The sequence below is a fragment of the Labrus bergylta genome, chromosome 8 (genome assembly GCF_963930695.1).
Source record: "Labrus bergylta chromosome 8, fLabBer1.1, whole genome shotgun sequence".
Lineage (NCBI taxonomy): Eukaryota > Metazoa > Chordata > Actinopteri > Labriformes > Labridae > Labrus > Labrus bergylta.
This window is the reverse complement of record NC_089202.1, coordinates 28,515,545-28,530,229: the sequence shown is the minus strand read 5'-3', so window position 1 is coordinate 28,530,229 and position 14,685 is coordinate 28,515,545. Positions and strand designations below refer to the sequence as shown.

At 39.9% G+C, this 14,685-nt stretch overlaps 5 protein-coding genes across 5 annotated transcripts; 2 read left to right on the top strand and 3 right to left on the bottom strand.

Moving 5' to 3' along the window:
- Nucleotides 1-69: 69 nt before the first annotated feature.
- On the top strand, nt 70-14,635 carry LOC110005469 (histone H2AX-like). Its single transcript, XM_065958278.1, has 3 exons — nt 70-535; nt 9,948-9,954; nt 14,170-14,635. The coding sequence occupies exons 1-3, from the start codon at nt 156-158 to the stop codon at nt 14,566-14,568; spliced, it is 786 nt and encodes a 261-aa protein (XP_065814350.1). The 5' UTR covers nt 70-155; the 3' UTR covers nt 14,569-14,635.
- On the bottom strand, nt 602-2,446 carry LOC110005468 (histone H1-like). Its single transcript, XM_020660825.3, has one exon. It carries the CDS (start codon nt 2,420-2,422, stop codon nt 1,790-1,792), a length of 633 nt encoding a protein of 210 aa, XP_020516481.2. The 5' UTR covers nt 2,423-2,446; the 3' UTR covers nt 602-1,789.
- LOC110003498 (histone H4) lies at nt 7,564-8,419 on the top strand. The gene has a single exon (XM_020659003.3). It carries the CDS (start codon nt 7,667-7,669, stop codon nt 7,976-7,978), a length of 312 nt encoding a protein of 103 aa, XP_020514659.1. The 5' UTR covers nt 7,564-7,666; the 3' UTR covers nt 7,979-8,419.
- LOC136179897 (histone H2B-like) lies at nt 9,011-9,427 on the bottom strand. Its single transcript, XM_065958277.1, has one exon. The coding sequence runs from the start codon at nt 9,397-9,399 to the stop codon at nt 9,031-9,033; it is 369 nt and encodes a 122-aa protein (XP_065814349.1). The 5' UTR covers nt 9,400-9,427; the 3' UTR covers nt 9,011-9,030.
- LOC114921850 (histone H3) lies at nt 13,401-13,822 on the bottom strand. The gene has a single exon (XM_029282435.2). It carries the CDS (start codon nt 13,809-13,811, stop codon nt 13,401-13,403), a length of 411 nt encoding a protein of 136 aa, XP_029138268.2. The 5' UTR covers nt 13,812-13,822.
- Nucleotides 14,636-14,685: the final 50 nt, after the last annotated feature.

Sequence of the window (14,685 nt, the reverse complement as noted above, 5' to 3'; positions counted from 1 at the left end):
GGCTGCGAGTGGGGCCGCCCTCCTCTGCTAAACTCGAAGCCTCTTTTCTGGTTGGTGGGGCAGGAAAACGAGCGCGCTACGCGGACATATAACGGGGGACATCTCGGCATAGAATTCATTTCTCTCAGTATCGACTCTAGAGATTAACCTACACCATGTCAGGAAGAGGCAAAACCGGCGGAAAAGCCAGAGCAAAGGCAAAGACCCGCTCCTCCCGTGCTGGACTCCAGTTCCCAGTCGGTCGTGTCCACAGGCTGCTGCGTAAAGGAAACTATGCCCAGCGTGTTGGTGCCGGAGCCCCCGTCTACCTGGCGGCTGTGCTCGAGTACCTGACCGCTGAGATCCTGGAGTTGGCCGGTAACGCTGCCCGTGACAACAAGAAGACCCGTATCATCCCCCGTCACCTGCAGCTGGCTGTCCGCAACGACGAGGAGCTCAACAAGCTGCTCGGAGGAGTCACCATCGCTCAGGGAGGAGTGCTGCCCAACATCCAGGCTGTTCTCCTGCCCAAGAAGACCGAGAAGGCTGCCAAGAAGTAGACACCCAATACTGACCTCAACAAACACAAAGGCTCTTTTAAGAGCCACCACATCACAACTAAAGAGAAAATTCCTGATATATAATCATACTGTAGTAGCACACATGTTACGCTATTACAGTAAAAAGTGTAATTGTGTTTGAGTAAGTGTAGAATATCAAGCACCGTATGAGGATTGAGGACACTATTTGTAATTAAACATATTTATCAACAGAGCGCACACACAGAATTTGTTACACATTAAACATATTTTAAGCAAATCACTAATATAAACAAGGCTAAATAAGACAATAGAGGTGAGTAGTGCAAAAAATGCTGAGGTGAACAAGATAATAAATATATAGTTATGTAACAGATGGTTAATATACTGTATATGAGGTAGAGTTTTTACAGTGTTTACATACAGTGTGCATAGATCAGTGAGAGGATAATATTTCAGTTATTCAAAAATAAAAATGGTTATAATAATCTTCTGTACACTCAGGGTGGGTTCTTGATAGCAGGGTTACCGGTCCTTCACAGCGACAGGACATTGTGGATCCCAGAAACCTGAAAGAGTCCACAGTAGACACTGTGCTGTTCAGTATGGAGAGTGGGGAAAGAGGAGGGGGGTTTCTACAGGACCATAATGTAAGAGTTTGTCCTCATCAGGACTCTGACCTGGAAGAGGACCCTCTTTACAAAGAGCTTTGTTCCCTCAGCTGTTGAAGCTCTAAATAAGCTTCCACGCTGACCGGCCTATTTCATCGTCTGTCTTTCTTCCTGTTCATGTTCACTTCATGTGCCATGTCATCATATATGTATACCTGTGTACCAACTGCACAAAGCTGTGACAACACGTTTCCCCCTGGAGGACGATTCAGTGTTGATCACCCTCCATTTGTATTTATTGTCTGAATTCTGTTTCTATAGATTAAGAAAAATGTTGAAGGTCCATTTGATCAAATAAACTGAGCTGAGATTCTTCTTGACTGTACTGTATGTATTCAACTTATTACACTCATTAAAGTGTTTATACACAAAGATCTACATTATTAAAGTATTACTATCCTGCATTTTGAACATAATACTCTGAAAAGTAATGACAGACTCTAAAAGACTGAGAGAAGTGTAAACACTAAAAGCTGATGTCAACATTAAGAGGTGATTATATAGATTACATGATTCTAGATCATTGAGGACAGACTCTTTAGTAGAAGCTGTGGTGGCTCTAAAAAGAGCCTTTGATGCATTGAATGCTGGTCGACAGATTTACTTCTTGGCTGCAGTCTTCTTTGCTGCAGTTTTCTTTGTTGGAGTTTTCTTCACTGGAGTCTTCTTGACCACTTTCTTGGCAGCAGCCTTCTTAGGACTCTTTGCAGCAGGCTTTTTGGTTGCCTTCTTTGCTGGAGCTTTCTTAGCTGCTACCTTCTTCGGGGACTTCTTGACTGCTGCTACTTTCTTGACTGGAGTCTTCTTCTTGGGTGTAGCTTTCTTTGCTGCGGGCTTCTTTGCCTTGGCTGGAGCTTTCTTTGCGACCTTCTTCGCTGCTGGTTTGGCGGCTTTGGGCTCTTTCTTTGCGAGCTTGAAAGATCCGGAGGCACCACTGCCTTTAGTCTGAACCAAAGTGCCCTTTGTTACCAGCTTGACCACGGCGGCGTTGATGCGTTTGTTAGCCTTAACCACATCCACACCTTTAGCGGCCAGTGCCTTCTTCAGGGCCGATAAGGAAACACCTTTGCGCTCTTTGGACTCAGACACAGCGCTGACGATGAGCGTCGGGAGGGAGGGTCCATCAGACTTCGGCTTCGGCTTAGGAGCCGCTTTCTTCTTGGGGGCTTTCACCACCGGGGCTTTCACCACCGGGGCTGCTGCTGGTGCTGCTGCTGGAGCTTCTTCTGCCATGTTGATCTCTCACTGGACGTGTGGAGAAGAGTGACAGGAGGCGGGACTTATAGGGAACATGAGAACCGTGAAGAGTCAACCCACACAGACGCTCTTCTTCCTGTCTGAAATGTGGCGACACTTTGTGTTTTATCTTCAACTTTATGGGGATTAAACTCACACAGAGAATCTGTTTAAACGGAAAAAACGTCCCGCATCAGTTAGAAAACCTTCATCTCTTCAGATTCAGCTCATGTTTGTGGACGAGGTCTCTTTAATTTCATTACAGCAGGCTTCAAACCTCTATGATACCCGCTCTGTTTGGACAACACGCCGGGATTTTCCGTCACATTTCGGCTCCTAAAGTGTCTTAATGAGACCTGTGAAAGTTTTAAAAGGATGATAGAGTAAGCAGAGACATCAGTTATTTAAATAAAACAAACATTAACCTTATACTTTGATTTGTTTAGTTTTAATCGGAGAGTTTTCAGTGGAGGTAAACACACGGAGGCTGTCGGAGACTCAGGAGGTCACACAGACTCACAGACGATGATGTGGGTTTGATCTCCAGGTCAGACCAAATGATAGAATTCATCAAGAGGACACAAAGTTAAAAGTTTATAATAATACGATGTAACAATCTAACAACATAATGAATCATTCCTGTGCTGAGAGAGACTGAATACATCACATCAGTTTGAGTTTGTGTGGAGAACAGTTTTCTGTCTATAGGTTTAACAATCATCACTGTCAACTGAGTAATAACATCACATTAATCAAATTAATTAACATTAAATAAATCTCTAATTCTCCTCAGCTGATCTCCTCGTTGATCATGGTGGACTCAGAGTTATTTCTCCTCTTCTGTGATTTATTTCAGGTAAAAAGATCAGTAAAGATTCTACAGATAGACTGTGAGTCATGATTCTTTTTTAAGGTTCATTCATATGAAACTCATTTAACTTTTATTTTGTGAAATATTAAACTATTTTTCACAGATATTTTAGATTTTGTTTATAATTATTATTTTAGGACCCAAAGGTGGATCGTCTGGCCTTTTCAGCTTGCATGAAAAAAAAGTGTGAAATATTCTGTGAAGTGCTTTTTAAACATGCTTGTTTTGTTCTGTCATGTTTTTTTTTTTTTCATACCGTCTGAGTTCCAAACAGCACAAACTTTCCATGTAAGTTTTATGTAGAAAAAATTCATAAACTATAAAGTTGTGATTTTTCATGAAGAAGTCAGAGAGGGGGGGTCTTGAAGCTAAACCAGGTGAGAACCTGTAAAACTATTAAAGGTGAATTTATATTTGAATGAAGAACATGCTCAGGGATTAGACACATTTAATTCAGCACTTTAATTTGGAAACAGTTCATATACTTGAGTAGAAATGATTTTGATCTTATAAGTATAAAATATGAGTTGTGAGTAAATTAGCTGCTGATCGAGCTGTACCTCTTTACTGTGACAAGTATATTAACAGTGTATGTGAATACATAGAACATATATTGACGCTTTTTCTGTAAATACTATCGTAAAAATATTTATGTAAATAAAGAATTATAAGTATGTTTCTCTGAACATTTATAACCATTGCACACAGGACAGATGACAACAAGAGTCAACAGATTGGATGTGATACAGAGTGATACAAATCATTCATGCCATTACTTCATCTCGCCTTGACTTTTGCAACGCCCTGTTCACCTGCCTCAGCGCAGCCCGACTTCTGACAAAGACAAAACGCTTCGCTCACATCGCTCCACTTGTAGCCTCTTTGCATTGGTTACCTTTAAGGATCTATTTCAAAATTTTTACTTCTAACTTACAAGGCTTTACATGGCCATGCACCAGACTACATAAATGAACTCCTCAATCAATCAATCAATCAATCAATCAATCAAACAATCAATCTTTATTTCTATAGAAACATTTAAAACAACCTTGATTGACCAAAGTGCTGTACAAGCATAAAAAACACAATGTAAAAACAACAAGTAAAATAACATATAGAATGAAGCACAATAAAAACACAATAAATAAGAGCATAAATACAATTTCAAAATGTCAAGCTCAAATTGTATTAAAAGCCAGAGCAGAGAGGTGAGTTTTAAGCAAAGATTTGAAGTTGTCAATGGACTGAGCAGTTCTTATATTAACATCTGTGTTAGAATGGGGCCTAAAATGGAGCCTTGAGGGACCCCACAGGCTAGTGGGGCCGCAGCTGAGGAGTAAGAGGCCTAAATGAACAGAAAAGGTTCACTCTGTGAGGTATGATTTAAACCAATTTAGGACATCACTTTTAATGCCAACACACAGTTCGAGGCGAGATAAAAGAATCTGATGATCAACTGTATCGAAGGCAGCAGCTAATTCTAACAGCACCAGCTCCTCACTCCTTAACTCCTCGCTCCTTGACTCCTCACTCCTTAACAACCAAATGGCCTCTGAGATCTGCAGGGTCAGGCCTCCTAGTAGTTCCACAGTCCAGACTAAGGTCAAAGGTTTATCAAACATTTTCTGTAGTGACTCCTCAGCTTTGGAACAGTCTTCCTGTTGATGTACGATCTGATGACACTGTCTCTGTTTTTAAATCCAGACTGAAGACACATTTTTACACACTTTTCTGTGCAAAATACTTAATATGAACGTTCACATTAAGTCCAACAGTGGGTATACTGGGAAATAAGAAAGATGGGGTAACCTCAAAATAATTCCAACACTTGATTGGATTAGCCTTTCTATCTGTCAAACAGATAATTCTTATGAATTGGAAGGTAAGAAAGCTGAATTGTTTTGACATGGACAGCTGTCTTAAAGACTTCTTGTAATTAGTATCTATGGAGCGGGCAGTGACAGTGACCGAAAACATTCTCTGAGCCTTAGCCTGTCTGGATTAAATAAAAGGTTGAGAAAGTAATTGTACAGTTGGATGTTGGTGTTTAACGAGGTTATTATGGATATGTTTAGGTATCAGTATGTGCACATGTGTATGAGTATGTAAGTATGTATGTATATTTATATGTATATCTCTTTTTTCTCACACACCCCTTTTGTATCACAATTTGAAACCAATATATACGTGGTCAATGAATTTGTTTATTTATGACTTTACGTGCAAATGTGTACTGAATCTTGTAAATCTGTATTCTCTTTTGATGCCCCAAATTCATGGAACGCCCTCCAGCAAACTCTAAGGATCGGAGTTCTTCCCTCTCTTCCAGAGTTCAGGAATTTGATTTCGAACAACTTTGTTTCAAATTGTAACTGTTTTAATTGATCTCAGTGGTTTTTGTCACTGATCCTGAGTGTTTGATGTGTTTTTGCTTGTTTTACTGTGCATGTAATGTCGACAGCATTGGAAATGAGTGAAACCTCAGTGTCTTTTCGAGAATAAATAAAGGTTTGAAATTGAATGAAATTATTATCACACCATCATTATCATTGTACTCTATAACTGCACTCTGCCTGACAGAGATACAAAACTGCCCCTCTTCACTGGTCTTTACATGACTTGATGCTATCGATCATACCAAGTCACTTTAATCATCACTTGTCACTTTATCTTGCCATTCACTGCACATAATGTCTTAATTCCCTGCATAGTTAACTTCACCTTCATATATACCCCCTATTTCTATTTCTATTCATCTAATCTATTCTGTTAACATTTTTATTTTGTTTGAACTTCTTCTACTTGTCTTGTGCTGCTGCAGCGCCTGAATTTCCCCTCTGGGGATCAACAAAGTATTATCCTATCCTATCTAAGAAGTCCAAGCCCTGTAGTTATTATCACACAGTGTTATACAAACAAATATCACATTTGAGCTGATTTAGATCATTTCATGTGTGTCAGTGTTTTAGTGGAACAATGTGGTGTATTGAGTCTTAAATGCTTTTTAATGTTATTCAATCTTTCATTTCAGTTATTTATACGGCTCATGATCATATCACATGGTACGGAGCACTAACACAACACACAGTAATAAAAAAAACAAAGCAGTAGTGCATGGTGTGGTGAAACTCAAACAGATAGAACTTAAACAACAGAAGGATAAAACGGTACCTAATTTACAAATTTATCTGATTGTAACAACAAAATAACTTCTACATAGATGGTTAGTTCACATTGGCAGATATGTTTCTGTGTAGATCATTACACTCACATTCTTACATTCAAACAAACCTCGTAACCAAAACGAGCATCCTCACTAAAGTTAGAAACTTCCCTGGTTATCTATCAAACTCTGTGTAACAGTTTGTCTGAGCTTCCTGGATGATCCTGATCCTCAAAGATTACATCATTCAAGTCTAAGTACACCAGGCTGGTGAAACTGGGAATGGCTCATTAAATGAATTATGGTTAAAATCCTTAAACATTAATCAAGCATCATGAGACAAAAAATAAAATAATGTCAAAGCTTCCTTTGTTCACTGTTTTTTGCACCAATACACAAAGACAAATTCCTTATGTGTGTAAGAGCACTTGGCAATAAAAAATGATTCTGATTCACTTCTGTGTTTTGTGTCTGTTGCAGCAGAGACTCACATAAAGGGTAAGTTTTGATTTATTTATGTTCAGTTTGATGTCTTCTTCCTGCTCTCTCTACATATTTTTTATATTTGTGTTGATTTTGTGCTTTGGAACATAATGTTTACCTCATTTGGTTCAGTTGTAAAATAATTTATTTGTCTTTGTTTCAACATTGTACGATGGAGGATTAGGGCCATGTTATTTTTTATTATTTTGACATTAAAGTAGTAAATTAACAAGAATAAAGTACTAAATTTAAGAGATTAAACTCATAAATGAATGAGTTATATACCATGGTACCATATATACAACCAGGATTTAACTTAATGCTATGAAAATATTAAATACAACATACTGCTGGAGATAAATGTGAATGTGCAAAAACAGAGTTGTAAATGAACAGTATTGACATAGGGAGCTGTCCAGAGCTGTGCAATCAGTGAGAATCTTCTTTCATCTCGGTGTGAATGATTTCAATCCAAGATGTTGGATGTTTTCTTCACCTCCTGCTCAATGTGGAGCTCAGTCAGTCTAACAGGAGTCACGCTGTCCCTGATTCCTGCTGCAGATCAGATGGGGGCGCTAATGATTCATGAGATTTTGTGTTTAAAATACAGACCGAAGAAGAAGAAAGCAGCCCTCTGACTTCAATGAGGTTCTCAGAGACTAGATTTAAAAGAAAGTGAATCCTAACTCAGTATCATTCAGCTCTCAACAACTGATCTGCCAACATGTCTGGAAGAGGAAAGGGAGGTAAAGGACTCGGTAAAGGAGGCGCTAAGCGTCACCGTAAAGTCCTCCGTGATAACATCCAGGGAATCACCAAGCCCGCTATCCGCCGTCTGGCTCGTCGTGGTGGAGTCAAACGTATCTCTGGTCTCATCTACGAGGAGACCCGTGGTGTGTTGAAGGTCTTCCTGGAGAATGTCATCCGTGATGCTGTCACCTACACCGAGCATGCCAAGAGGAAGACCGTCACCGCCATGGATGTGGTTTACGCCCTGAAGAGACAGGGACGCACTCTGTACGGCTTCGGAGGTTAAACCTCATTCTGACCCACTCACACTGAAACCCAAAGGCTCTTTTAAGAGCCACTCAACTGATCTGAAGAGTCGTTCTATATATACATACTAGAAAATGTTAATAATATAGTGATTCAAATCTACTATCTCTTCAACCATATAAAGAAAAAACAAAACTTCAAGTTAGTGTATGTACTTGTCTGCTGCAAATCTTACCTGAGGTAACCAATAGTTAATTCAGAGACTAGTAACGTCCACATCCATGTCTTGCTGTTTCAATTTTCAATAAAACATTTACTAGCTGTTAATGACTATTCATGTAAAGCTAGATAAAGGGAGATGCTCTCTGCATCATGTCTCATCCCCATAGAGGAGAAATATAACAGATGACTTGTATGGACCCTGAATGTCTTTTCATTTAGCTGACTTTGTGAGAAATTGATTTGAATTACTTATTGTATAGCAACAATTAATGACACTATATGTAGATAGCAGAATATTATAAACGCTGCTGATCATTAAAGAATAATGTTCTTTCATCCAGCTGATTAGGGTCTGCATTTGATTGTAATCTTTAATTTACAAACACTTGAACAACCTGAAGTTGTCTGGGTTTATTTCAGTCAATGACAATTCATAACAGCTCTGCATCAAGTCATTAGGTGAATACAACTTGTGACTTATTGATTTAATGAGACTACAACTTTTAACGGACATGTTTGACTTCACCAAATTATTGATTAAGCCTGATTTCATGATACAAAGTTTCATTCAATCCTTATTTTAATGTAGATAAAAAGTTAGACATAACCAATGCTGGGACTTTCTATGTTTTGTCGATTAAAATGACAATTTCACATTTCAACCTCTCCAACATAAATAAATATAAATAATAATAATAATAATAATAATGTCGTGAGGTGAGTTGTCCCACTTCTCAATACTAAATTAATGGCTCACACATGCAGAGAAGATCTATTGTTAGGTGTAATAGAACAATCAGGATTTCAGCTCTTAGATGAAATGTTGTGTGGTCCTTAAAAGGACCGTTGTGTTGCTGGTGGTCAGCGGGTTTACTTGGAGCTGGTGTACTTGGTCACAGCCTTGGTGCCCTCAGACACGGCGTGTTTAGCCAGCTCACCGGGCAGCAGCAGGCGGACAGCGGTCTGGATCTCCCTGGAGGTGATGGTGGAGCGCTTGTTGTAGTGAGCCAGACGGGAGGACTCCCCGGCGATGCGCTCAAAGATGTCGCTCACGAACGAGTTCATGATGCCCATAGCCTTGGAGGAGATACCGGTGTCGGGGTGGACCTGCTTCAGGACTTTGTAGACGTAGATGGCATAGCTCTCCTTCCTGGACTTTCTCCTCTTCTTGCCGGTCTTGGTGGCCTTAGAGACGGCTTTCTTTGAGCCCTTCTTGGGCGCTTTCACGGTTTCAGGCATGTTTGTTGAGTGGGGGTCTCAAAAACTGATATCGAACTGAGTGTCAGAAAGCTGCTTATATTTGGCGTTAAAGCAAATGTGGATGTGCTGTTGCTCTCACAGGATTGGCTGAGTGACACACTGAGCAATTCTTAGCTTTCAGTCATGTGACCGGCGCTGAGGTCTGAGGTCCTTTAGGGTTTAGAAAGTAGCGACCACCGTTGATCACTCCGAGGAGCTGCAGCACGAGCTGTTTAATAAACAAAATACAAATTAGACAGCATTAACATTTACCCTCTTCAAATACATATGGAATCAGGTTTACAGTATTTATAGCTTTCTTATTGTTAATTAGATTTAAAAGTGTAAAATAATTTTACATTCAGTGATGATGAATACTGTGAAGCCTACCTGAGATTTATTTAATTTGGATTCATGGATTTAAAATTGACCATTGATCATTTATACTATAAACAGGTTAATTGTCTGTTGACATTTTTTCTATTTATTTAGAATAAAATTAAATCTTTAGGAAATAAAATCAATTGAACCATTCATATGATTGTCAGTAAAATCGTCCAGATTCTCCAGAACAGCCTGGTTACTGAGTGTTCATAATAAGAAGTGTTTTGTTTTGTCTCCTTCAGTTTGAAGCTGTTGATGACATGTAGACAGTTTCTGTAGTTTGGATTCATCGTGATAACTGGACCATCATCACTTATTCACTGCAGGACAATTCACCTTGAGTCAAACACATTTCATATGATTATAACTGTTTATGTATATTTAGTTTATTATTGACTCATCTAAATTGATATGTTTCTACATATTTATATATTAAAAACAATAAAGCAAAGTATCCATTAGTTAAAGTTGAAAATATTGTAAAAAGAGCAACACTGAAATATTTCTAAATGTTCTGGAGAGTTTTGAAATGTAAGTTGTGATCATCACAGTCTCAGTTTTTTCATAGCTATTCTCTCCACAAGTTAAGGGTTGATACTTTTATTTTAAGTGTTATAATAGATAATGATGTCTACCTCACTGGTGTGTAAATGTAATACAAATCAACAATAATTTCCATTAATTTTTCTCTCATTCATTTAATTTTTTGTCAGAATTGCAGTTTTTTACAATTGCTATGACCATTTTGTCTTTTAACAAGTTTCATAAACTCTTAACACACCAACACACCTAAAACACACAATTGGCAAAACAGTTAATTTCATGCTCCAAACCCATTGCAAACTAAACTCTAACACTCATTTTCAAAATACAATAATACACAAATACAACACACCGTGTCCACCAAAACACTAACACATGTTGTCTTCCAACAGGAACATTTAGTCAATCACATCACAATGTCATAAAAACACTAACATCAGATGGAATAACAGAAACTGCATGACTTCACATGTGTCAGGTCTGCCCTTATAGACAGTACATTACAACATATTGATCATAGATTGTGTTTTCTCTTGAAGCCTCTCTACATTTCTGTTTTGTTGGGTTTAGTAAACACATGCATTTTGTTTATTTTTCTGCAGGAATTCAAAACAAAGAAGGAATGACCCATATCATAGTAGCTTTATATAATGTACGGTTTATGAAAAAAAGAAGCCAGAGACAGACATCACCATGTTGATAATGGCAAGTTCCTGTTCCTCATTTAGGGGCTTTCCTCTGCCCCCTGAGGGAGGTAGACGTTGAATCCTTAGAGAGACAAAATACAGTTACATATTAGAAACCGGACGATTACAGTAACTGTAAAACATGGTTCAATTATTTACACTTTGCAGTAGGAGAAGCCATTATAAAATATCCTACCTGTTTCTCTAAAAATCCAGACAATGGATACCACTGTGTCCCGGCTGAGATTTGGCTGTCCTCGTTCACCAGCCATTCTGTATGATAGCCCGTGCTTTATGACATGGTCTATGATAGAAGCTCTTATTTCATCAGTTACCCCCATTTTTTTACTCTATACACCTGAGTGTGTTTCCTATGTGGGAATCAGTTGTGATTGATCTATTAGCATAACTTAAATCAGCTGTTTCTCAGGCGCAACAGGAATAAATACAGGGGATATATTTGTGTTTCAATCTACAATATGAACAACAAAATCCATTGTTCTGGCCTTGGTTGTTGTAATGTTGTGCTAACTGTGTAAAGAGTTTAGGAAAATTGTTAGAAGTATTGAAAAAAATGTCATAGCAAACACTGTAAAATACTCTCACAATTATAAAATAGGTTTGTTCAGTCAGACTCACCGTAGTTTACTTTTAATCATCCTGCACCACTTCATCCTTCTTTTCTGATTTATTAAACATGGACATAAGCAATGAGCTCATTCAATGAGAGAAAATGTATCTGTTATTGTTCATTTTGTTTCATTTTCACACTTTAATGTTCAGGATGTCTGACTGTCATCAGAACAATCCGCTCAGAATACCTCCGACATGCATTTGAACAATCACATTCACCTCCACTTAAGTTGTCCCTAGACTTTAAATTAATATTCATTCTTTATCTAACAGGGACACAATGAATATGTCGTTGTTCATTTTTATGAAGCATTAGCGCCCCCCTCTGACCAGCAGCTGCAGCGTGACTCCTGTTAGACTGACTGAGCTCCACATTGACCAGGAGGTGAAGAAAACATTCAACATCTTGAAATCATTCACATTGAGTTGAAGGAAGATTATTACTCTTTTTATTCTGTTTCTAATCAAATGACACAACATGCTGCAGCAGAGATCATTTCAGCACCTTGGACAGCGTGTTTCCTCAGTCATCAATCACTTTTTTAACTAGATTTTTTTTTTACAAATTATTGTGGATTGTGTGTGTGTGTGTGTGTGTGTGTGTGTGTGTGTGTGTGTGTGTGTGTGTGTGTGTGTGTGTGTGTGTGTGTGTGTGTGTGTGTGTGTGTGTGTGTGTGTGTGTGTGTGTGTGTGTGTGTGTGTGTGTGTGTGTGTGTGTGTGTGTGTGTGTGTGTGTGTGTGTGTGTGTGTGTGTGTGTGTGTGTGTGTGTGTGTGTGTGTGTGTGGAGGGGGGTCATGTTTTTTTTTGCTGCATCATTAATGTATAAAAAGTGTTATATATACACACATACATTTGATGAATATAGTTTTCTTATGAGACTCTTTGATGTGTCTGTGGTGGTTCAGAGAACTGTGTCTTTAGAGGTCATTATTTGTTCCCATAGTGCGTCTTTAAAGATAATTAAACTAATGTGGTGGATCTTAACCTGCATTCATCACTGTTTATAATATCAGGTACAGCATCCTTTAATCTACAGGCTATAACTAAAGTTAGTCTTTAATCATCAGTATTTAAAAATGATAAGGATCTGTATGAGGAGCATCCTGTAGCATCTTAACCGTCTTCATGAATCACTGTGACATTTATTCCAAGAGGTCGTCAGTGAACCTGTTTGTGATCCAAACTTGAAGGCCTGTAGAAGTAATGGTGTCAACTTCAATGTTTTATGGGATTCAATTATTTATTGAACAAATTAAAGTCTATAATGAAGTGATTCCTGAGTTCATAGTGTGTGCTGGTGATTTACTGAAGCTCTTTTAGCTGAACGATGATTCTAGAAATCTGCACCTCTCAAGAAACATGAGGGAGAGTAAATATTGACAATGTCTCTTTATTAGATAATACAAGTTTAGTATATCTAATATATATATATATATATATATACATACACCTGGCAAACTGGTGATTAATTTTAGTAACTCCTGAAATTCAATTATAGTTAAGTGGAGAATAAATAAAATGTAGTGTTTATTATGTTAATAACTTTGTAAAAGGTCTGTGCTCTGTATGGTTAGAGATATCTACATTATAATGTTGTTGTGGTTGCAGCACTGTAAGCAGCAACTAGAGTAAAACATGGGACTAGAATGTAACAATAAAGTCATCAGTAGGAAGTGAAGAGTAGAGGAAGATGTCTTAGTGAAATATGGTGGCTCTTAAAAGAGCCGTTGTGGTTGTTTTGGAGAGTAAACAGATTAAGCTCTCTCTCCGCGGATCCTTCTGGCCAGCTGGATGTCTTTGGGCATGATGGTGACCCTCTTGGCGTGGATGGCGCAGAGATTGGTGTCCTCGAAGAGACCGACCAGGTAAGCCTCGCTGGCCTCCTGCAGAGCCATGACAGCGGAGCTCTGGAAGCGCAGGTCGGTCTTGAAGTCCTGAGCGATCTCACGGACCAGACGCTGGAAGGGCAGCTTGCGGATGAGCAGCTCGGTGGATTTCTGGTAACGACGGATCTCTCTGAGAGCCACGGTACCGGGCCTGTAACGATGGGGCTTCTTGACGCCGCCGGTGGCCGGGGCGCTCTTACGGGCAGCCTTGGTGGCCAGCTGCTTCCTGGGGGCTTTGCCTCCTGTGGACTTACGAGCGGTCTGCTTAGTTCTTGCCATGGTTTCTAGTCTCTGAGTGAGAGGTAAATGTGTCAGAGACTGGAGACGAGCTGCCTTTAAAAAGAGTGAGCGGATGTGAAACAGTGACGCTGCTCCAGACCTCTAGCCTCTGATTGGTGACAAAGCCGCTTCTGGAGCTCAGTCCCGCAGGGGGGGGATCGAGCCCCCGCCTCAATCTCCGCTGCTCATTGGAGAAACGTTTTTCAAATCGCGGAGCGAGGCTGCGAGTGGGGCCGCCCTCCTCTGCTAAACTCGAAGCCTCTTTTCTGGTTGGTGGGGCAGGAAAACGAGCGCGCTACGCGGACATATAACGGGGACATCTCGGCACACAACTTATTTCTCTCAGTATCGACTCTAGAGATTAACCTACACCATGTCAGGAAGAGGCAAAACCGGCGGAAAAGCCAGAGCAAAGGCAAAGACCCGCTCCTCCCGTGCCGGGCTCCAGTTCCCAGTCGGTCGTGTCCACAGGCTGCTGCGTAAAGGAAACTATGCCCAGCGTGTTGGTGCCGGAGCCCCCGTCTACCTGGCGGCTGTGCTCGAGTACCTGACCGCTGAGATCCTGGAGTTGGCCGGTAACGCTGCCCGTGACAACAAGAAGACCCGTATCATCCCCCGTCACCTGCAGCTGGCTGTCCGCAACGACGAGGAGCTCAACAAGCTGCTCGGAGGAGTCACCATCGCTCAGGGAGGAGTGCTGCCCAACATCCAGGCTGTTCTCCTGCCCAAGAAGACCGAGAAGGCCACCAAGAAGTAGACACCCAACCCTGACTTCAACAAACACAAAGGCTCTTTTAAGAGCCACCACATCACAACTAACGAGAAAATTCTAGTTATAATAAGTCAAGTTGATTATAAACCTTTTGTAAGACCA